At 36.2% G+C, this 25118-nt stretch overlaps 1 protein-coding gene across 2 annotated transcripts; it reads right to left on the bottom strand.

Annotated features, from left to right (window-relative positions):
* Window positions 1–3: 3 nt before the first annotated feature.
* On the bottom strand, window positions 4–23441 carry tbc1d17 (TBC1 domain family, member 17). Of its 2 annotated transcripts, none has more exons than XM_022673878.2 (17): window positions 23347–23441; window positions 21497–21592; window positions 19962–20039; window positions 19735–19852; window positions 13492–13678; window positions 10789–10900; window positions 10528–10698; window positions 8214–8339; window positions 6491–6594; window positions 6297–6391; window positions 5101–5217; window positions 4902–5002; window positions 3686–3785; window positions 3455–3552; window positions 2556–2672; window positions 2071–2157; window positions 4–279 (listed from the first exon to the last, which is right to left on the bottom strand). In XM_022673878.2, exons 1-17 carry the CDS (start codon window positions 23365–23367, stop codon window positions 91–93), a joined length of 1917 nt encoding a protein of 638 aa, XP_022529599.2. In that variant the 5' UTR covers window positions 23368–23441; the 3' UTR covers window positions 4–90. The 2 variants fall into 2 exon arrangements, with proteins under 2 accessions (XP_022529599.2, XP_049323918.1); XM_049467961.1 differs by having other exon boundaries at window positions 8214–8342.
* Between the last annotated feature and the right edge of the window lie 1677 nt (window positions 23442–25118).

Raw genomic sequence — 25118 nt, forward strand, 5'->3', positions numbered from 1 at the left:
TATGGGGCTCCGTAACATTACAGATGTAGCACACAAACAGATAAAGATGAGTTGGGAGAACACTGAACATTCCTGGTAGTGTTAAGGAAATTAGGGGTAGGTTGGTGGGGGGCGGGGGGATGCTGTATAGCTGCTGCTGGTCTGACAGGACGATGCTCCTCTGGCCTCGGCCTGGCTGAGCAGAGTGTCCGTCTCTTTGGGCTCTAAATCTGGACTCCCCTCCTCTGAGCTGGACGCGACGTACAGCCCCAGAACCTCCTGCACCTTTACCGACAGCTCCTGGACATTAAGAGAGTGAGTGATTATTGAGGGGTAATATGGTGATCCTTTAAAGAAATATTAAGGATTATATTTTCTGTAGTAACTTGTAATATGATCATATTATATACACTGCCTGGCACTTAACTAAGCAAACGATCTGGAGATGCTGCAGTTGGTCAGGTTTAGGTTCAGCAACAGTATGTGCTGAAAGAATAAGGTCAGCTGACTACCTGAATATACTGAATATAGACCAGGTTATTCCAGGTTATTCCATATTCCAATCTCTCCTGATGGCACGAGCATATTCCAAGATAATAATGCCAGAATTCATGGGTCTGGAATTGTGAAAGGGATTCAGGGAGCAGGAGATCATCATTTCCAGATCTTAACCTCACTAAGAATCTTTGGGATGTGCTGGAGAAGGCTTTGTGCAGTGGTCAGACTCTACCATCATCAATGCTGCAAGATCTTTAATTAGAAAATTGAATGCAACACTGAATTGAAAAAAATCTTGTGACGTTGCAGAAGCTTATTGAAACAGTGCCACAGTGAATGCGTCCCACAATCAAAGCTAAAGGCGTACCAATGAATTATTGAATATGTGATCTTTTTTTGGTGGCAGTGTAATATCAGCATCATTAGATTTTAAGTAATAATATATTAAGTAAGTAAACATGAGTTTAAGCACTGGCAGCTCTTGTCAGCAAAGCTCCAACCAATGTGTTCTTATTTGAACATCACAGTGGATCACGGAAATCTGAGTGGGTTTTATTTTCTGCATCTGCCCACCACCATTCCCTCAGCGCAATTTCTACACCCTGGGTTGCCAATATAGACAGCAGCATGCAAACAGTATTTTGAAGCCATTAAGCTGGCTATTTCTCTGCTGAACAGTTAATCACTGAACTTCTGTAAGGTTGCTAACCAGAAGGCTCCTAGTGGTTCAGTGGTATAAGATGGTGCAACTATGATCAGGAGATTGCTGGTTTGAATCTTGGTTATGCTGCTTGCCATCAGGAGCCAAGTCACATGTGCTCTCTGTGTGTGTGGATGGAGCTCTCTCTACATATCACTTTGATGTCAGTCAACACATCTGTGAGTTGAGGTATTGGTAATGCTACATCCACAGCAGGTCAAAAAAAGGAATGTGCTAGTTCACTCTCCTGGTGTTGGGGCAGAAAAGGATAAAAAAAAAAAAACACTGTGTGTCAGTCTGACAACCCGAGGGAGCTACGCAACTAGGGAGGTGCGGTTTGGGCAGAGAACTCTATCCAGTGTTTGACGTCTGTCTACTTTGTTTCCAATCAGTGGCGTACCTGTGTTTTCCGTTGCCAAGGTTACAATACACCAAAAATAACACTTGAACACATCACACTTCCAGACCCATTATTGCAGAAAGTGTGAAAATAGACTGTTTGCGACTGTTTGAGACTGTGTAAGATATCAATGAGTGTAAGATAAATCCCATGAAGTGATCAGGTGTGATAAGGGTGAAAGATATAGACACTGCAAGTCTAACCCCATACCTTCAGTTGAACTTTAGTCTTTAAGAATTTCATTTTTCCAAAATTACTCCAATTGAATTTGGAATAAAATATTTTTACATTGACTTCTATTAAACGGTAAGAATTTTTATCATTTTCCTCTGAAACTGCTGATTTGTAAACACTAAATATCATTCTTAAAATTTGCTGCTATAACTGAATAACATTTACTGTACAGCGATGAGATCAGCATTAATAAAGGCTGGTCTTTATAGGCCTACTGCCTCCCTTCTACAGTGTTAGGTGCAGATGTAGGTGTTCTCACCTTGCACTGGGCAAGCTGCAGGTAGATGCCCTCTGCCCCCTGCAGCACTGTCTGCAGATCCAGCTTCATGTTCAGCTCATTAATATGCTGCATAACACACACACACAAATACAAATACAATTAAACGCTCACTTTAAATGAAAGGAATAACAAGGTGTTCGATCTGGATCAATGTGCATTTATTACTGTCATTTTTATATGATTATTTAATTAATCTGCACAATTCAGCATTATTTTTGTTAGTTAAGAGCAATGTTTAGTTTTAGTTTAAAAAAATAACTATAATCCATTGTAATGCTAATCATCTTTAAGGCATAAATGCAGATGTGGTAAGTAAAAATATTAATAAGAGATATTATTCTCTAAGAAAACAGAAATGAAAAATAATTACTTAAAAATAACAAAAAAAGATAATTTAGAAATTTTTTAAATTCGAGTTTAAGAATCTTTTTACACATATACAGTTACCACAAAACAACACACACCTTCAGTATTGTGTTAAAATCATGGTTCGATCCAATCAGCTCCCCCCTCTGAGACTCCAGGATTGCGCAGGCCATCAGCAGGTGGACATTTTCACAAGGAAGACGTGTCCATAGAACCTACACAATTTCAAGAGATATTTTAAGTTTGTTTGTGTGTGTCTGTGTGTGTGTTGGTGTGGGTGATATGGCAAACAAGTGCAGGATGTTAATCTACACACATTTCTCTACTAAAAAACTGTTTATTTGGGTGAGTAAAATGCTTCCATTTATTTACAGTAAGCTTAGATTTACAGATTTCCAATAAGGCTGAGTGCAGCACCATTAGCGGCTAACCGCTAGCACTAGCCGTGGTTAGCGCTAGTAAATGCCGCATTGATACTACAACATTGAGGAACTCTGAGTGTTCCAGTAAGCCAGGGCGAAATTAGCTAACGGTTCGCATAGCAGCTAAAGCTAATAAACTAAACTAAAACTCTTTTATAATGCTGCACTTCAGTGGAGGGGCTTTACTGCTTCTTACAACCTGACTGGTAAAATTCATACATGTGGCTCACCGGATTATAAGGCGGACTATTTTTGGGAAAATTAAAGGATTTTATGTGCGCCTTATAGTGCGAAAAATATATCAGTTTATTTAATTTAATTAAACAACAATAATTTACCAAGACATAAAATAGCATAAAAATAATAATGTAATGTAGTAATAAATGTAATTTAATGTACTATTATTAAAATGCAGAATATTTAGTGCATGCATAAAAACATAAAAACTGCACATAAACAATTACACAAAAATACTTCACAGTTATCACAATAAGGATGATTTAATTATGATATTAATATGTCACAATTCGTAGTGTACAATATGAAATGGCACAGTGTATAGTCTGCTGCCATACCTCCCAAAGGTTCAGGATGTCCTCGAAGGAAAACTCTCTCTTATACCAGATGAGCAGCCAGCGGAAGCAGAAACACAGAGATCCACTGTCCTGAGAATCTGACCCAGAGAACCAACACAGAAAACCATCAGAACAAGCAGGAGAACCATAATAACCTCAAAACAATGCCTGCAGCCCTAAATGGTTAATATAATCTGAACATGTGTGTAATGAAGTGTATATTTTATTCACCCAGGTAGTCACAGAGCTCAGGGTCCAGTGCTTTCAGTAAAAGGCTGAGCTGAAGAAGCTGCTGCTTCATGGCCTCCTGCGACTCTTCAAAGTTCTTGTGCTGAAAAAAGAGGTCAGAAATATCATTAAATGCCAGTAGTTCAATTGAGTCAAACGCTCCATCCTGCCTGGAGAAAAATGAGAACAGCTCTTTATCTGAGGAGCTCCTGCTGCTGTTCTTTACTTTATATGTGTTTTTTTTTTTGAGTAAAATAGTAAAACAACTACAAACAGCAATTATTCACTCGAAAAAGAGACGAATGGAATCACACAATAAATCCACAGCTCGGAGAAAAGTTCCTCTAGTCCCCCAGATGAGTCCAGAAACTGTCCTGGGTACAGAATAACTTATTCAACACATTTATTCCTTCATTAACTCCCTAAAACTCTGAATACAAGGTGTAAAAATAACTCAAGAGCAGTAACTATAGCCCTTATATATAAAATATATTAATACTGTAGCTTAAGGACAATTTTAATGCACACTGACTTGAATTTATTTGTGGCTGGTTTTAATACTGTAATGCCTCTAATGGCTACAATAACAATGTATTGTGCAATAGAGCTTTGAGAAATATCTCTTTTGGATTCTTAAACATTAAGTATTTTATTTTATGTCTATTTATATTGTTTATGAAGCTATTTAAAATATTTAGCTAGTTTTACATAGGAAGCTGTGATAAAGTTGTTACGTATCTATTTCTAAGGTCTATTGTTCACATTCTTCAGCTGTTTTTCTGATAATAAAGTCTGATTTCTTCATATATTGTGTCATTTTGTGGGACAAAGGAAGCCCAATAGTAATCAAAGCCTTAATTTAAAGCCGTAGTGTTTGATATATGTACTAACAATACAGGTAAAGTCACAAACCTATATTAAAAGCTCAGTCTTGCAAAAAAACTAAATAATAATAAGATAAAATGAAAATACTGTGAAATATCGTAAAACCACCAGAATCTTAAAAAAAAAAACATGATATACATTGTTGGTCATACTGCGCAGCACTAATTTAAACATTACTCAAATAGGGTTATTCAGTGTATAACAACTCCAGTCTAGACTTTAGTATTAATCTACAATACATAACATTTTAAAATAATTAAAAACCACTGAATTTAAAGAGTTCCCAACATTTTGAAGGGTACTGTTTGTAAAAAAATAATAAAATCGGACTGACCACTAGGTCCATAAACCCGGTCAAACACCAAAAGGACTCCACTTCATTCTGGGTGACAAAGAGAAGAGGGGCCAGGAGGTCACTCATACCCTGCACATAACCTTTAGAGAAAAAGAGACACGGTGAGATTAATGCTGAAACAGAGCCACACAGTGGTAGAGATGTGTAACTGCAGAGTGTGGGGGAAAAAAAGGCCTACCCAGGTCAAAGTTGTACATGCAGTAGGTCATCAGTACATCGTGGAGAAGCTTCAGGCCCGGGTTTTCATTTCCAGAGAAGAAGGAATTTTGTCTGTCTGTGCGATTAACGTCCCGCTCTGACCAATTAAAACACAGGGATTTACTAAACATAACAGCTCCAACACAGACAGTGAGAATTTAAACTTTCCTTAAAGTATACTTAGATAGTGACACAATATCTACATATTTACTACAGTACACTTTCTGCTCTTTTGTGTTAGAGGGTGAAATGATGCACATACTATCACGAGAGGTTTCCTCTTTTGATTAAATTAGATTGTGACACATTACATGTTTTAACTATAATAAGGTAGCTAGCTGCCTTTTGAATTGAGTTGGACTAGGATACAGTACTCAGTTTCTGGTCTTTAAATTTAGTTATATTTGAATATAGTACCCATACTGCCACTATAGTACAGTTTCTGCTCTTTTAATTGAGTTAGATTGTACTATAATACCCATACTGTCACTATAGTACAGTTTATGCTATTTTAACTGAGTTAGATTGTGATATAATACCCATACTGTCACTATAGTACAGTTTATGCTATTTTAACTGAGTTAGATTGTGATATAATACCCATAACTGTCACTATAGTACAGTTTTTCTGGTCTTTAAATTTAGTTATATTTGAATAGAGTACCCATACTGCCACTATAGTACAGTTTCTGCTCTTTTAATTGTGTTAGATTGTGATATAATACCCATACTGTAACTATAGTACAGTTCCTGCTCTTTTAATTGAGTTAGATTGTGATATAATACCCATACTGTCACTATAGTACAGTTTATGCTATTTTAACTGAGTTAGATTGTGATATAATACCCATAACTGTCACTATAGTACAGTTTAGGCTCTTTTAACTGAGTTAGATTGTGATATAATACCCATACTGTCACTATAGTACAACTCCTGCTTTTTTAATTGAGTTGGATTGTAATATAAAACCTATACTGTCACTATAGTACAGTTTCTGCTTTTTTTATTGAGTTAGATTGTGATGTAATACCCATACTGTCACTAAAGTACAGTTTCTGATGTTTTAATTGAGTTAGATTCTGATACAGTATTCACAGTTTCACTATACAGACCAAGCTAAAGAGTGGTGGAATTAACTCGACAAATTCAGAGGTTTAACAAGCATGTGAACTAACCAATGAGACTGCGGTATCCTCTCAGGAGGGAGTTTCTCATCTCTTGCTCTTCACTAACCGATTTCCACTGAACCTTCATCCTGAAATACTCATCCCTGCAGAGAAGAGAGGGAGCAACACCTTCTACAGTCATTAAAAGCACTTAAAAAAAACAGCTGTACTATCTATAACGCTGTGACTGCAGTCTCACTCACGTTTTCACCCGAATAATATCCTCCCTCTCTTTGGCTGTGCTGTTCCAGGGATAAAAGCCTAGAAGGAATTTCCACACCTCTTTCCGCAGAGATGGAATGATGCCCTAGAAGATGAAAACAACAAATAATCTTTACACAACGAAAAGCTTCCTTTAGTCCTGTCAGAGCTCAAAACTGGATTTAAGAGTGGACACTTTGCAGTGTTTAAAAAAATTGACTCCTGTGGCCATTTTACTCACTCGCTTGCATTTATTACTTTTTGTTTTTTTCTTTCTGTTGTAAAAATGTCATATAAAAATGTTTCATTACCAAAACTTCAAAGATATTTATAAAGCCATTAACTGTGCTCTTTTGTATGTAAATAAGCATTTTACCTGATAAATCAATATTTAAGTTTAATTTATGGGGTGGAAAATGCATTTTTCATGTTTTGATTAATTTGTTAATATACATCAATTTCAGGCCTGCAACCCATTCTCTATTGAGGTCACTACAGGAAGGCCAGACCATCACCCATCCCCTGTTCTTCTGCAACCATGCCTTTGGAATGTAGGCAACATGTGGCTTTGCATTGTCTTGCTGAAAGAAAAATGCATGGAATCCCTGGAAGGATGTGGTCTTAAAAGGCAGCATATGTTGCTCTAGGATCTAAATGTACATGTCTGCATTAATGCTGCAATCACAAAATAGTACTGACCTAACTGTACCACGACAGAACCTAGCTTTTGGAATTTTTGCTGATAACAGTCTGGATGGTCCTTTTGTCTTTGGTCTGAAGCAAACAGTGTGCATTTTTATCCAAAAAAGATCTGGAATATTGATTTGACTTACAACAGTACACATTTGCCTTGTGTGATGGTCCAACCCAGACCTGAGCATCTGAGCCCAGATAATTTGATGCAGATGTTGGACATGGTTAACATAAAGCTTTTATTTTATACAGTAAAGTTTTAGGTGGTATTTTTGAATGTAACTCTGTATTGTAGAGCTTGTTGACAAAGCTTTGCCAAAGTAATCCCTTCCCATGTGGCCCCATCAGCTATTGATAAATGTCTGTACTTGATGCAGTGCTGCCTGAGGAATCGGAGATCACGGATGTCCAGCTTAGTCCTAAACTGTTTTTCTTTACTCTCTAAGATCCCTCCTGATTCATTGAATCATTGATCGTTACTTGCACAACAGAGGGAGAAATTAAATCCCATCAAATCTTTGTTTGAGAAACATTATAAGCTCTCAGTCCTTGTTGTTTGTGAAATGCAGGTCTCTCTGAGTTTTTATATGATGCTGCAAAGAAGAAGAAAAAAAACTTGATCGAGTCGATCAGGAAAATCACTCGTGTCTACATCAACCAGCGAATTAGTATTCATGGCCTCGCCCACCTTGGCCTATAAATATTGTGCAAATAACACATCAGTGTTGTATGCTTTGCCCAGTAATTTAGAGCTAAGGAACAAATGGTTAGAATTTTTTAATGAAACACCAGTGAAGCAAAATTGAGACAGGTAGATGTATGAGAATGTGTTGCAGACCTGTAATTTAGTAATTAATGTATATTAAAAAATTAAACAAAGTCTACAGTTAAAACATGAAATACCTTGGATGCATACGGTTTACAATGGAATAAAGGTCTAACAAACTGTAACCTTTTTCCTACAGTTGATGTCTGTTCACAAGAGTAAAAAATGAATAAAAAGGAGTGTTCATAGTGTAATTATCTACTCACCCCTCTGAACACCAGTTCCTTGACTTTCTGTGGATCTGTGACGCGCCCCTCCGGGTCGAGAAACTGCTCCCAGTTATCCAGAGGCTGGCCCCTGGTCACCTTTGGCCGGGGTCCCAACTCTGCCCCCTGCTTGCACATAAAAAAAAAATACTTTTAAAAAACATATTGTGATACGAGTGGATGGGGATAATTAGGGGATGTGTATTTTAAATAGTTAAATTGATAATTAAAGCTTTTGCGGGTTAAGTTGCGGTAATTTACTTCCGGCAATTCCTGAAAATATTTGTTAACGACCGATTTTTTATGACAAAAATAAAACGAGAACTAAATAAAAATTAATACTTGAAAACAAGGACCATGATCACATTTACCACACTTTTTTCATCAACAAACAAAAACTAAATAAAAATGTCAAGGACTGACTAATAGGGAAATAATATGTACAGTAAGTTATTATAAATACAGTGGATTGTATAAGATATGTTGCTGTTTGTAAAGTATACCCACAGCCTACTAGTGACTTTACACACCAGCAGAACAGCTGTTTCTGGACTGGATGATTTTCGGAAATATAGTTGTAAAGTAATGAAAGGCTAGGCTAATGAAAGCCAGTAATGTTAGTATTAAACTCAGTAGAAATTCTGTAAAATTTCAGAAACTTGGCTTTATTTGTCTAACTATCTTTACAGGTCAGTTGCTTTACAACATTTAAAAAAAAAACTTTATTTTTTTTTTAAAAAAATAAAGATGTATATTAATTTTTTAATATACATTAATTACTAAATTACAGGTCTGCAACACATTCTCATTACATCTATATTAAACTATGTTTAATATTTCAATAAACATTAGCTATAAATAGTCTTAAAATAATATCACAATTATAAAACACAAAAACAATAAAAAAAATACCTAATATATACTTTTGTTCATTCAACTAAAACTAGATAAAATGTTTCATAGACTAAAACTAGACTTAAACTAATAATAAGTATAATGAATAATAATAATAAATGATAATAATGTGACTTAAACTATTATACATTTTAGTCAAAAGACTAAAACTAAAGCTGAATCAGTTGTCAAAATTCACATTCGGTTGAGTTTGGAGTGGACAGTGGATAAGTGTCTCTGCCAGTGGAATCACCATTTTAGGAGAAAATTACTGCTTATTGACTGTTACTTTTGTTCTCTCTCCTTTAGTTAAAATAAAGTTAGTCAGCAGAACTATGGCCCAGTCTTATTACTCCATCTACAGTAAAAACTAATTATTTTACTTATTTGATTAGTATACCATATTTTTCGCACTATAAGGCACACTTAAAATTAAGGCACACTTTAAATTTCCCAAAAATCGTCAGTGTGCTTTATAATCCGGTGTGCCTTATATATGTGATTTTTTTTTTTTTTAAGTGCAAGAGACTGGAGCAGTATTAGCATTAGCCGCAAACCTTGTACTGTTCAGAGGTGAGTATTATCAGCCTGTAGCCTGCTGCTAACCCTGGCTAGCACTGCTGGAGCAGTTTTAGCATTAGCTACTAACCGCGCTAGCTCTTTTGCTGTTCAGAGGTGAGTATATTGGACTGTAACCTGCATGTTTACTGTGTTAAAAACAAACTACGTGGGATGAATTGCTAGCTAATATCTTTTACCTGGTTCACTAAAACACTCTGGCTAGTCTTTGTGAAAATCTGGAAATATAAGCTAACTGTAAATAAATGTAAGTGCTTTACTCACCCAAATAAACAGTTTTCAGGAGAGAAATCAGTGTAAACTGTGCTCCAGTGCTTGTTTGACTATAAAAATAATAAGCCTTAAAATTCAGTGCGCCTTATGTATGAAAATAGACGTTTATTGATAGTGCACCTTTTAATCCAGTGCGATTTATAGTGCGAAAAATATGGTAGTCATATTAATGAGCCCCCACTGTCTTTTGAGTCAAAAAAAATAAAAAAAGACAATTATCCTTGTGAACATTTCATAAAGAACAGACTAAAAGAATGCTCTTAAATTAAACCTTTAGAAATAAAAAAAACATTAAGAACTATTACTACAACTTTTTCAATGTAAAAATGTTTTCTGTTTTTCCTACTCATGCATATTATGTACATAAAAGGGATTCTTTAAGTCATAAAAAGAGTAAGACTCCTTTTTGGTGTTATAAAGTACCTAAAACGGATCATAAAAATCTAGAACCATATGAACAACCATTTTACCAAAATCCAATACATCTTTGACTTTTATACAAAATATATAAGGGAACTTTACAAAGATGTTTACATGTTTTTTAATTACTTTCTTACGCACTACTTACACAGGTTATGAGCTCAAAGCCTGGCTCGTCATCAGGTGGGTGGGCTGAGTTTGGTTCTGGTGGTGAGCGGGAGTGTAGTGGTGATTCTGGGGGTCTCAGTGCCCCCCTAAAGAAATTTGTCACCTTGGAGAATCCCCCAAATGTGGTTGCGTAGGGGTCCTGAATGAACCTCTGTACATAAAAAGAAAAAAGAGGAGCCCTTAGCCTCAGAAGAAAGAAAGCAGCTGTTCTGTATTTACAGGAAATCACATTTACACTCACTGAGACCAGGTCTGAACTGCCATCATCAAAGAGCTGCAGCTCATCAAATGACTGGGAGAGGGCGCCAGAGTCATGAGGATACGCCAGGAACAGGCGTCCATCCACAGGAGACCTGAGACAGAGAGAGGGGAGCAGTTGTTAACAGTGTTAAACTATAAAGTCTCAAAATATACAGTATTCCTACACTAATCTATGCTTTACTAGCTACTTTTTATTGTGGCTTACAAAAGTATTCATACCCTTTAAACCAGGGATGTCCAAACTACGGTCCGGGGGCCATTTGCGTTCTGTTCTTTTTTTAAATGGGCCACAAGGTATTTTACAAAAATAAAATGAAAGTTGACCCACTTTTAAGCAGGTTTTTATAATGTGAGATTCAAAGTTTGAACGCTAGGTGTCACTATCATATAAACCCAATCTAAAACGCTCCTCATTTTCTTTCCTTCCTTTATTATGCCTTCATTAAAGCTCCACTAAGTAGGATTGAGATTTTGTGCTCGTGGGCTCCCCCTACAGTTGTAGAGTGTAATAAATGTTTCAGGCGGATTAGTTTCTCTTTCTCGTTTTCTGGCTTTCACAGACATATTCAGTCTCTTTCCAGCTTCTGCCAGAGTGTCTGTATGTTAGTTTGTAAAGAATGAACAAGTAGTCCTTTTAGAACTGTTAGAACTAAAGGTCGGAAAGCAGGTCGCAGTTCTCGCGAGCGTTGGTCGCGGCCGCCTCGGAAAACTTACAGAGTCTGGTTTGAGCTCATAGGAGCTCCGGCACAGACACGAGAGCACCGCTATTCCTCCTATTACATCTTAATGGAGCGCTGCAATGAGTTTCAAGCTGTAATTTTACTTCTTTAAAAGATCAGAAATCAAGGAAATCCTACCTAGTGCTGCTTTAATGTTCCTGAGCTTTTGGGAGAACATGGCAACTCCAAAGAAATGGAAAATGGACATTAAATGGAGAAAATTTCAGGGACGTTGGGAAAATTACTATTTTTAACTGAGTTCAGAGGGTAATGTGTATGTTTAATTTGTCAGGAATCAGTTGTCGTAATGAAGGAGTATAATAATATTTAGAGACATTATGAAACGAAACATCAACATGAAAAAATCTTAGTTTACACAAAACTGTCAAAGATAGATAAAGGTTCAAGTAAAATTATGTGTAAATGATAGTAATCAGGAAAATGTATTATTAAAAGTAGTATATTTAATTATTTGTTTTATTAGAGTCTGTGGCCCATGACTGTACATATATTTCTTTTTCTGGCCCCAACAAAAACAAAAATTGGACACCCCTGCTTTAAACTATTTCACATTGTGTTACCTTACAACCAAAATATGATACATGGTTCTTAAAATTTGAATCAATCAACAATCTAAAAACTGTGACATGCAAAAGTATTCAGCCCCCATATTAATACTTAGTAGAGCCACCTTTCGCTGCACTTAGAGCTGTCTTTTGGGGTATGTCTCTATCAGCTTTGTGTATCTAGAGACTGAAATTTTAGATTTTTGCCCATTCTTCTTCTTTACAAATTAGCTTAAGCTCAGCCAGGTTAGATGGAGTGGGTCTGTAAACAGCAATTTCATATCTTGCCACAGAAGCTCAATGAGATTTAGGGCAGGACTTTGACTGGGCCATTCTAACATATTAATATTCTTTGATCTAAACCATTCTACTGTAGCTCTGGCTGTATGTTTCAGTCTCTAGACATTTTCTTCCAGGATTACCCTGTATTTAGCTCAATCCATCTCTGACCAACTTTCCTGTCCCTGCTGAAGAAAAGGATCCACACAGCATGATACTGCCGCCACCACGTTTCACAGAAGGGTGGTGAGCTTAGGATGATGAGCAATGTTAATTTTCTGTCACATACTGTGCTTTGCATTTAAGCCAAAAACTCCAACGTTGGTCTCATCTGACCACAGCACCTTCTTCCACATTAGATGTGTCCCCTACATGGCTTGTGGCAAACTGGAAACAGCACTTCTTCTGTCTTTCTTTCAATAATGGTTTTCTGCAGCTCTTCCAGAGCAATTTCTTTGCTCTTCACAGAACAGGTGTTTATATTTATACTGAGACTAAATTACACACAGCTGGACTCTTAACTATTTTAAGTTATTAGATTGCATTAGATTTTCTTTAGGGAGTTCAGAGTAAAAGTGGGTTAATACTTTTGCACATCAAATTTTTAGAAAATTTTGAAAACCATGTATCATTTTCATTCCCCTTCAAACGTATGTGAACTTTGTGTTGGCCTTTTAAAGCTGATGTCTGTAAGTTTTGGAATTTAGGGCCCTCTCTGTTGAGAATGGGTAACTGCACAGAGCATGCGGAAGAATCATTTTAAACTGGGCGGGTGTAATGCGGTCTAAAATCTCAATCTAAATCTAAATACATTTAAGTTTGTGATTGTAAGGTGACAAAATGTAAATTCAAGGGGTATGAATTTTTACTTTTTTTAAGCCACAGTAAATACTATTTATACTGATAAAGCATATTGAATGTATTAGTTAAGTCTTACTTTTGTATGTGTAGTTTAATTAATATTAACCATATTCCTCAAAATCATTTATTGTTCCAGGTAACCTTTATGTTTTATCTTGATGCAACTATTTATTTTTTTATGATAAATGTTTTTTTTTTTATATAAAAATTAGAATGCTGGGAGAGAGAGCGAAAGAGAGAGTGAGAAAAGTTACTGACGGGACGAGTCTGATGTATCTCTGCATGGCGCGGAACAGCTCTCTGGTGCCGCCCCGGTGGAAGTGCAGCGGGGGTAGGGGGTCACCCCCTCGACTAGTCAACACCATGAAGTTCCTGCCCAGAGAGAAGCGAGCACGACGCAGGGAGTACAGCTCCGACAGAGGCAGCGAGAACGAGCCCCAATGACCTGAGAACAGAGATACAGTTGTCAGCGTCACAGATAACTGATCACCAACTGTGTGTCTACGTTTTTGAGGCTTAAATCTGGGTCAAAAATACAAAAAAAAAAACAACCTAAGACAAACAGTCTGAATTTATCCAATAGGCTACTTAAGTTGTTAAGACTTCAATTATTAAAATTAGTTTAGTAGTGAAGAAGCTCAGCCTAGAGTGCAGTCTGCTCAGAAGCAGCACTGTGAAACATTTGGACACACCTTTCCTTTCATGGAGCGGTCCTGATGAGAGCCAGTTTCATTATAATGTTTTTAACGGTCGTCGCAACCACACTTGAGACTTTCAACGTTTTTTCTTCACTTAATAAAGTAGAACATTACTCATATTGAGCTACTTACTGTATACCAATTCTACCTTTTCACAAATTTACAACTGATGCTCTCAAACACGTTAAGAGGCAAGATATTCAAGTAATTAACTCAAGACAAATTTGTGTGACTTGTGTGTGTGGAGAGGGTGTGAATGTGTGTAGACCAATATGGGTTCCAGAGGTCACATGTTGAGGAAGTTTGAGGTTTTTGTTTTTGTGACTTTCGCTATAGACCCAGCCACAGTAAGTGACACAGGAAAGCCACTCTCTTTGCTGACAACTGTCACACACTGATGCTGGTTTATACACAAGAGTACATAAACAAAACTACTGGAACATCTGTTGATTATTAAATACAGCTGTCTTATTAAGTCCCATTTCCATAGGTGTATAAAATCATGAACCTAGCCATGCAGTCTGCCTTTATGTATACAGTTGCAAGAAAATGTATGTGAACCCTTTGGGATTATTTGGATTTCTGCATAAACTGGTCATAAAATGTGTTCTGATCTTTATCCAAGTCACAACAATAGACAAACACAGTCTGCTTAAACTAATACCACAAAAAAAAAAATTGTTTTTATGGTTTTATTGAACATGGTGTGGACCCCACGGCTAATGACTTTTCTAAAAGCTAATTGGAATCAGGATGTGATGAGATTTGATGTGTTAGTTAAAGCTGCCCTGCTCTATAAAAAACACACACCAGTTTTTAGTTTGTTGTTCTTAAGAAGCATTGCTTGATGCGAATCATGCCTCGCACAAAAGAGCTCTCAGAAGACCTACATTCAAGAACTGTTGACTTGCATGAAGCTGGAAATGGTTACAAAAGTATCTCTAAAAGCAGTGATGTTCATGTGTCCAGGGTAAGACAGACGGTCTACAAATAGAGAAAGTTCAGCACTGTTGCTACTCTCTCTAGGCGTGGTCGTCCTGTAAAGATGACTGCAAGAGCACAGCGCAGAATGATCAATGAGGTGAGGAAGAGTCCTAGAGTGCCAGCTAAAGAGTAACAGAAATCTCTGGTACATGCTAACATTTTTGTTGACAAATCTATAATAAGGAAGAACATTAAACAAGAATGGAGTTCATAAGAGGACAACACTGAGAAAGCCACTGCTGTCCAATAAAAAACACTGCTGCATATTTGCAGCAAAAGACCACCTGGATGTCCAACAGCAGTACAGGCTAAATATACTGTGGACAGATGAAACCAAAATTGAGTTTATTGAAAGGAACACACAACGCTATGTGTGGAGAAAAAAGGCACCGCACACCATCATCAAATCCTCATCCCAACTGTGAAATATGGTGGACAGTGTCTCATGGTTTGGGGCTTTTTTGCTGCCTCAGGGCTTGGATGGATTGCAGTCATCAAAGGAAAAATGAATTCCCAAGTTAACCAAGATATTTTGCTGGAACACTTAAGACCATCTGTCCACTAACTGACGCTAAAATGATGGATGATGCAACAGGACAATGACCCAAAATATAGATTTAAATTAACAACCGATTGGCTTCAACAGAAGAAAATACACCTTCTGGAGAGTCCTGACCTCAACCCAATCAAGATGCTGTGGCATGACATCAAAAGAACGATTCACACCAGATATCCCAAGAATATTGCTGAACTGAAACAGTTTTGTGAAGAGAAATGGTGCAAAATTCCACCTGACTGTTGTTCAGGTCTGATCTGCAACTAAAGGAAACGTTGGGTTGAGGTTTTTGCTGCCAAAAGAGGGTCAACCAGTTATTAAATCCAAAGCTTAACATACTTTTTCCACCCTCCCTGTGAATGTTAACATTCTGTGTTTAATAAAACCATGCAAACATATATTTTGTGTGGTATTAGTTTAAGCAGACTGTGTTTGTCTATTGTTGTGACTGTGATCTGATCTGATCTGATCCAAGTAATCCCAATATATGTATAAGTAAATACATACTTTTTCTTGCAACTGTATAAGTAAAAGAATAGGTGAATCTAAAGAGTTCACAAAACTCCAGTGTTGTACTTTACTAAAATGGCACCACTGCAACAAGACATTTAATGACATTTCTTCCCTCCTAAATATTCCAGCATAAACTGTGAGTGATATTTAGCAGCTTTACAGAAACATGATCACAGGACAAAGAATCAGGCAAAATATTAAACATAGACCAATTAAAAGTTTGGACACACCTTCAATTCCAGTGTTTTAAAATTTAAATACATTGTAAATTAATACTGAAGGCATCCAGACTATGAAGGAACACATAAGGAATTATGTAGTAAATCTAAAAATGTTAAACAAACCAAAATACTCTGTGAAGAATTTAGGTGCTCTTATCGGGGGTTAAGCTGTTAACTTGCAGTTTCTGAGGCTGGTAACTCTGATTCATTTATCCTGTGCAACAGAGGTAACTCTTGGTCTTTCTTTTCTGATGAGAATCAGTTTCATCATAACATTTTTGATGGTCTTGTGACTCTCTTGAGGATACTTTCAAACGTCTTGATTGACTGACCTTCATTTCTTAAAGTATTTTTTTTAACTTAGTTAAGTAGTTCTTGCCATGATATGGATTAATACATTACTCAAAGAGAGCTATTCCCTGTAAACCTGTAACTCTACCTCTTTACAACTCTTGAGTAATTACTTAAGTAATTAACTCTTGAAAAGTTCAGCACAGCTGTTAATGCCAATGCTACTGTTAAATGCCAAGATGTGCAAAGCTGCCTTCTAAGCAAGAATCTAAAATATAAATAATAATATCTGGTTGTTAGGGCTCAGCCAGTTCCCGCAGCGGCCACCAGAGGCCGCCATAAACCCACCAAGGTGGTAAGAAGGGAACTGGCTGAGAGTTCATTAGAACAGGGATCATTAAGGCCACCTGAAGCCAATCACGCGTCATCAGCCTCAGCTGTGGTACCGTCTTTAAAAAGGCGAGCTTCCAGCAGACTGATGTCGCAGACTTCATGCCCTGTGACCGGTAAACGGTAGCTCCACGGAGCAAAGCTGAAAAGAAAAAATAAAAGAAAGCCTGCAAGGCTGAAAAGAAAAAAAAAAAAAATAATAAAGAAAGCCTGCAAGGCTGAAAAGAAAAAAATAAAAGAAAGCCTGCAAGGTTGAAAAAGAAAAGAAATAAAAGAGAGCTTGCAAAGCTGAGAAAAAAGAAAAAGAAAAGAAAGCTTGCAAAGCTGAAAAGAAAAAATATATAAAAGAAGAAAGCCTGCGAGGCTAAAAAGAAAAAAAAAAAAAAAAAAAAGCTTGCAAAGCTGAAAAGAAAGAATAAATAAATACATAAAAGAAGAAAGCCTGCAAGGCTGAAAAGAAATAAAAGAAAGCTTGCAAGGCTGAAAAGGGAAAAAGAAAAGGAAGAAAAGAAAACAAAATAATAGAACAGAAAATAAAAGAAAGCTTGCCAGGCAAGAAAGAAAAGATAAGGGAAAGCCTGCAAGGCTGAGGAGAAAAGAAAATAATTTAATTTTCTTGAATTTCTGTTTCTATTTCTGTCTTTATTTTATTTCAAACAGAGGCATTATTTAGTTAGCTTTGTTGCGCCGAAAGGGCATTCTCTTGTTTATTTTCCCCTTTTTCTTTGATGCACACATAATTATAGTAAAACCCTTTTCGTTATATCTCCGCACTTGGCTCCTCCCACACCCCTACCATGACACTGGTTTGTTTAACATTTTTTTGTTGACTAAATAATTGCATATGTTTTTCTTCATAGTTTGGATGATTTTAGTATTAATCTACAAAGCAGAAATGTTTTAAAGTGCAGAGTTCCAAACCTGTTAGAGCTGCACAGAGGGACAGACTCAAAATGAATGCCTGTGGATTTAGAATGGGATGTCATTAAAGCTACCCAATATTTTCATTCATATAGTATACTGCATGTGTAGTGTCTTTTCTATTCAGGTTTCCAATAAAAACCTGGATATCTCTGATGACCTTTTACCAATGTAATCTGGGCATGAAAATAAATCTGAAGAGAAACTAGTTAATAATGCAGATAAAAGCACTCTACCCCAGCCCTATTCATTATCCTGCTGAAACACAGTCACGGCCCAAAATGTTGGCACCCCTGTACTTCTTTAAGAAAATGCAAAATCCACTTCTCTCAGAACATTGTGCAACTGGGGTGTGCCTTCACCTGCACTTTTACCTTAACACATCCTATTCAATTCAGTGGAGAAAGCTGCTGCATGCCACAAAGCTTCCTGGATTGCATTGTACTTGAATGCAACACTGGAATGCCATGCTGTGTCTAGCCAATCAGGGCAGACTAGGCTGGTGCCTTATACAAACGTCACACGCAGAACTGATGCCTAAATGGAAAGCTGATAACTGCAGTGTCTGAATTTCTAAAATAATATTTAAATGAGATTAAAACATAAATTAATAAAAAGTACAAATTAAAAATATTGTTAACATCCTAGAATCCTTCTCCTACAGTTTTTTACCAATGACTGGAGCCTTTGGCCAGGGGTTTGTGTCATCAGGTGGCCACCACCAATCACTGGCTGATTTGATCCTGAACCAGAATGCTCTCCTGCTGGAGGATCAATAGTGGTGGCCAGCCACTACACTCTTCCCCCTGACCATGATTACCAGATCAGCTCCTCCCTCTTTCTGCCACCTCCCATCAACCGTCGCACTGTCTTCTTTCTCTCCACAGGGTACAACCATGTCTGCCAGCCTCTGTCTGCCTCTTCAGTCACACATTATAGGTCTCTATAGCATTTTGATCTTCTCTCAAATGCTTCTTAACCCTAAGCTACCAAGCCTGGGCTGAATGCAAGAGGCTCGGCCTGATCTTAATGGGGCCTGGTCAAATAATTCTTTACTCATTTGTAGGGCTGGGTATCGAAATTCGCAGGCACCGACCAAAATGTAGTACCGAAAGGTTAAAAAACAAAAAAAACAAAAAAAAAAACACGACAAACGCGGAGAGTGTACACAACGATGTAAAAACAACCACGATGGCGCCCTGACACACACAATTGGAGAGCGCACGCAGAAATGTGGTGAGCCTGTTAGCGGTGATCATTCAAACTGTTGACACACTGCCGCTGTGCTAAAATCTCAGGTGCTTGCTCTGGCTAACTCGACTCTCTCTCTCTCTCTCTCTCTCTCTCCTGAAATATTAATATACAAAGATACTAATATACAGTGGGTATCGTTTTGAAATTGTCAATATCTGTATCGGTATTGAAAATTTAAGAACGATACCCAGCCCTACTCTTTTGTAGTTTCTCCATGCGTAGTGTGGTACACAGACACTATGACTGAGTCAACTTTTCTTCATTTAAACTCGCTAAACATGTGATCTCAATATTACCACCTCCTAAAACTTATTATAATCACTAATTAAAGAAAAATTACATGATTGAAATTCAAATATTCAAATATTTCTCATAATTCTCACAAAAAGGTGCCAATATTTTTTCAAGTCCACTTCTGGGGTTTTCTGTGGAATGTAATCCCATTTAACTTTTTTTTTGTTTTGTTTTTTTTGCTTTGTCCTGATGCAAAATATAGAAACAAACGAGAACCAAACGCCAAGTTTGTTTAACTGTAAAGAAATATACTGGGAGAAGTGGTGCATCTTTTGAAAGAAGTGCAGAGATGCTGGTATTTTTGGCCATTAGCGTAACTAATAACACTTTTCTGTTTCCTGGTGAGTGTGAAACTCTATAAACCGCAGATGAACAGTACCTGTGTCTCTGACGGGTGTTTTCTCTTTTTCTCGGTTCTGCTTCACTGTGCCGATAACGGCCCAGTCTGGCTCATACCCCGGGTCAAAGTTGGTTTCCTCCTCTCCTCCTTCCCCATCCTTTTATAACAACACAAAAAAGCAAAGAGAGGGATGAGGGAAAATTAAGTTATTAGGTTTAATAGAGTAAACTTCCATTCATAACGTAATGACGTAATAACGTAATAACCTTTTTGGCATAAAAGACAGCAGGTGCGTTTTTCCCATCATCCTGAACAGGGCTCCACTCCAATACTGACTCTCCATCCTGTTCGAATTTAAACATAATAGAAACACATGTAATTCTAAAACACATTTTTCCCTCTGGATTATCAATTATTTATTCAACTTTTGATGAATGGAGCAATAGAATTGCACCAAAATGACCTGAAATAAAGTCTTTATCATTGATGTCCACTGAAAGTTAAGGTATTTTCCTTCTTCTGTAAAGTTGACATTTTGGAGACTCAAGGATTTTAAATAGGACATTATTTGGCCAGCTTGATATTTGGAATTAAGAAAACTTGAAAATTTAGTTCACTGATTTTTGAGAATTTGGATTTAAAAAAATGTACCAATAAGAAAACTGTAATAAACAACAACAATTGCTTTTCATTTTTTCATTTTCATTGTGTTTCAATACAAAATCAAGAGGTTGGACTGGTACATTGAAAAACCTAGGTCTATTATGATATACCTTTAGATTTTAACTTCAAAAAGAAAACCTGTTTTATCTAAATTCTCAAGATTTATATTCCAAGAGCATCTGAGCATCATAATGCCAGAATATATCATCATATTCTCACAAAGCAGTTATTTTCTAAACATTTTTTTTATTTAAAGCAATTTTTTTAAATAATATAAACAAGCAGGATTATTTTTTAAAATATAAAACAGACTTTTATTACTCGGTTAAAAATGTAAAAAATAATCTTTTAAAGCAGCACCATGCAGGGATTTTGTAAATCTTAATTTTAAGGTATTTGGGAACATGTTAAATGCAGTAAACAAACAGTAATCATACTGTCATAGTGTGAAGAATTGTGTCTCTTAACATTTACACATATTTCTAATTATAGCATCTGTACAGGATCTAGAGTAAGTGCAACTCCCATTATTAAACTATTTTGAATTCTGTATTGTACAGCACATTATATAACGTTTATGGTATATATTTCTATCACTGTCATTTTTTGGAATATAATGGTTGTAACTGTGTAACTGCTATTGAGTTCAGGACCAATACAATACAAATACAGCTCTGGAAATAAATAAGAGACCACTTAAAAATGGGTTTTTTGAGAACTGAAAACCTCTGGAATATAATCAAGAGGAGGATGCATGATCACAAACCACTTAAACTGCTTAAATATTTCCATCAGGAGTGGCATAAGTGGACTGGTGGAGGAAAACATGCCAAAATGCGTGAAAACTGTAATAAAAACCAGGGTTATTCCACCAAATATTGATTTCTGAACTATTTAAACTTTATGAATATGAACTTGTTTTCTCTACATTATTTGAGGTCTGAAAGCTCTGCATCTTTTGTTATTTCAGCCATTTCTCATTTTCTGCAAATAAATGCTTTAAATGACTATTTTTATTTGGAATTTTTTGTATTTTTTAGAATAAAACAACAGTGTTCATTTTACTCAATTTTTTTTTTTTTTTCAGAGCTGTATTTAGATATCATTAATGTACAACTACTACCTATCAGCCCCTTACCTTCTCTACAATACGGATGAATCCAGGAATAGTTGTGTCTTGGTTACTCCTCTTGGCATTTGTGTGAAGGTAAACCCCCTCCTTCTCAAAGATCAGCTGTGATTAAACAACACACACACACATCACCTTTAAACTTCAAATGAGATTTCAGTTCAGGACAACTTAGCTCATGACTCACACTCACATGTGTGTTGGGTGAGTGGCAACACTAAGGGAAAGTACTGTTACTGAGGGTCAGCATGGCAGCTCAGTGGTGGACCTCAGTATCCACCAGGTACTGTGCCATTTCTAATGAACAAAAATATACACTGAACTGATCCAAGTTTTGACTTGAACACTTTCTTTCAATGGGCCATTCCTTGATGCAGGGCCCATATCTGCTTCAACTTTAGTTTATTTATTTATTTTTTTACACATGCAGTCTCATGTTTTCCTAAAGCATGCTCTGATACAATAAGGAAGCCATAGTAGAATCTGTCCTGGAGAGATTGCCTGGACTTCCTGCAACATAGCAGCCGCTAAACATGACATGTTAACCTTAACACTTCCATGCTTTAAAGTAGGTATGGATCATTGTGCGCAAAACCTTTGTTTGGTTTACATTAAACATACAGTTCTAGTCCAAGCTTAGACACACCTTCTCTTTTCAATGTTTTTATTTTCTACATTGTTAATGAATACACAAGTCATCCAGATTATGAAGGATCACATAAGGAATCATCTAGTAACTTAAAAGTGTTTAACAAACCAAAATACGCTGTGAAGCATTAGATGGCTCCTATCTGGGGAGCTGTTAATTTGTGATCTGATGACCCTGACCTTATCCTTATCCTTGGTCTTCCTTTCCTGGGGCAGTCCTGATGAGAGCCAGTGATTTTGATGATCTTTGCAACTGCACTTGGGGAAAAGTTCTTCAAATATTTAGGATTGACTGAGCTTCATTTCCTAAATTATTTTTTTCTTTATTTAGATCAGTAGTTCGTGCCATAATATGAATTAGAACATTACTCAAATAGAGCTATTTACTTTATACCAACTCTACCTCTTCACAACACAACTGATGCTCTCAAACACATTAAGAGGCAAGAAATTTAGTTCAGCACAGCTGTTAACTGAAAACCATTCCAGGTGACTCTACCTCATCAAGCTGATTTAGAAATTCCAGCCAAGATGTGCAAAACTAGCTCTATCTAAGCAATAGATGCTACTTTGAAAATTTTATAATATGTTTTTCTTCATAGTTTGGATGACTGTAGTATTAATTTACAATGTGTTTAATGACATTTTGTAAATAATGCTTAAACAGTTCTTTAGTTTTTTGTCTTTAGCTATATTACCTCCACATCTAAGTATTGTTTAAATGTTAAATATGATTTTATTTATGGGTGTATTAACTGGGGGTTTTAAGTGGGGGCGTTGGCACTGGAATGTCATACTTGATTCACTGATCAGACTCAATTACTCAGTGGTTTAGCTACCAGCTGCATTTAATGTACAAACTGGTCTTAACAGAGCTGACAATCAGGTTCATTTCCCTAAAACACAACGGCTCACAGGCCTGCCAACAACACCGCACTGTGACAGAGTGTTATCAGCCGTGTAAACAACCCGTTTATCTCTTTTAAACTGACCTGCCTCTCTGAAACTGAGCTAATTCTGACTTTTACTAAACTGAAACTCTTGTTTCTCAGTCTGTCTTCTCCAGCTTTCACCGTCAGACGCCACATTTTGACTCTGACACAGAAAGCAACCGATATAACAGGCACAAAGAAACCAATAACTGCTGCTATATGTCTTACCATATTTTTCAGTGTGCTAAATACTCAGTGTGTGCTGTCATTTTCACTCACCTTGCGATTTTCTGTCTCCATTCCTCGATTTTCTGCCTATCGACAGAATGTGACCAAAACAGCAGGGCTTCTTCCGCCTGCCTAGCCAAGCCTCGCCCACCAATCACATGCTCTGTCACGTGCTTTCAGTGACGTTTTGTTTACTTTGGAAAAATAAGCACATTATATTAAAATAACGTCATATTTATTTAGTTTTTTCTCACTTATATTTCATTATTTTATATTATTGTTTGGTTCTAGTGACTGAAACATAAAACAATAAAGATACTAAAAAAATATAAACAGCATAAAGACTGCGACACTGAACTGGATTAATCAGATAAGAAGATCATAATGAAGACGGCGAGGAGAGAAAGTATTACGTGTTTAGACGTCAAAATAGTTTTACATATTAAATGTATGCGAATAAATATGAATTCTATGCATCTACAACACCATAGTCCAAAAATGTATATATATATATATATATATATATATATATATATATATATATATATATATATATATATATATATATATATATTAGGAATATAACTAACTAAAAAAACTGGCCATTCACTTGCAAAAAACATCATGGACGTAGTCAATAAACAATAAAATAAATAATAAGAAAGTTTTTTATTAAAGAAAAAAAAATTATGTGGTAGTAATCATCTTAAATGGATATCATTATAACAATGCTCTTTTTGTTTAATATTTTAAAAAGTGTGCCTCCTAGCCACAACTGGAATTATTATTATTAAAATGTGTATAATATTTGCACATTAACAGCATCAAACATTAAAAAAATAAAATAACTTAAGAATAAAAGGAGCAAATGATACAAATGATATAGAAATGTAAAGCCACTGATTAACTAATGTCAGGTTTAAAACTAAATAAAAGGTAAAAGAACCCACATGTGAGTTTCCTGTATAACTGATCTGAGGTATGGAATCTGGATCTGCTGGAATTCCTGGAATTTTGTGCGAATATTCAATCACATATTGAATCACACACACTAGGGGTGGGCGATATGGCTCTAAAATAATATCACGATATTTCAGGGAATTTTTGCGATAGCGATATACTTGGCGATATAGGAAACCAGAAATAATTTGTTAATTTCAGGAATATAGTATAAAAGTTTAACAGTATAATCATAATGTGGAAAAATAAATAATATAGCATAAAATAATATAATGCAGCAAAAAATATTGCAGAACATTTAGTGCATGCATATAAACTGCAAAATTAAACAATTATACAATACATTCACTTAAGGCTTCACAGTAAATAATAGACTACTTTTAAGACAGAACATCCCTATTATCACGATATGGATTTTTAATAGCATGATATTTCTGTGTCACGATATATTGTTGTATGATATAATACTGCCCACCCCTAACACACACACACACACACACACACATATATACTATGTCATATACTATGACTGGCTTATTTACTTGCCAATTTATAAAAGATGTGGTGTACAGCATAAAAAAACATGTTACGGACATAATCTATAGTCTATTATATATTGTATTTAGTGGACTTAGCGACTTGCAAATAATGATGATGACTGCGGTTTAAAAACTAACTTTACCACAGTTGATGTACATTAGCAGTAGAAGTCGAAGGCAGAAACGTTTTAGGAGGCCAAAAGGTAATAGTCGGATAGAAAAGGAAAAGATAGGGAGCTGGGAATAAGGTTAGAAGTAGTTTATTAATTAGTATGTCATTTTTATTCAAAAATGTAAAAAATATTTAGAAATTAGTTCAGTTGT

This window comes from Astyanax mexicanus, chromosome 19 (assembly GCF_023375975.1).
Source record: "Astyanax mexicanus isolate ESR-SI-001 chromosome 19, AstMex3_surface, whole genome shotgun sequence".
Lineage (NCBI taxonomy): Eukaryota > Metazoa > Chordata > Actinopteri > Characiformes > Acestrorhamphidae > Astyanax > Astyanax mexicanus.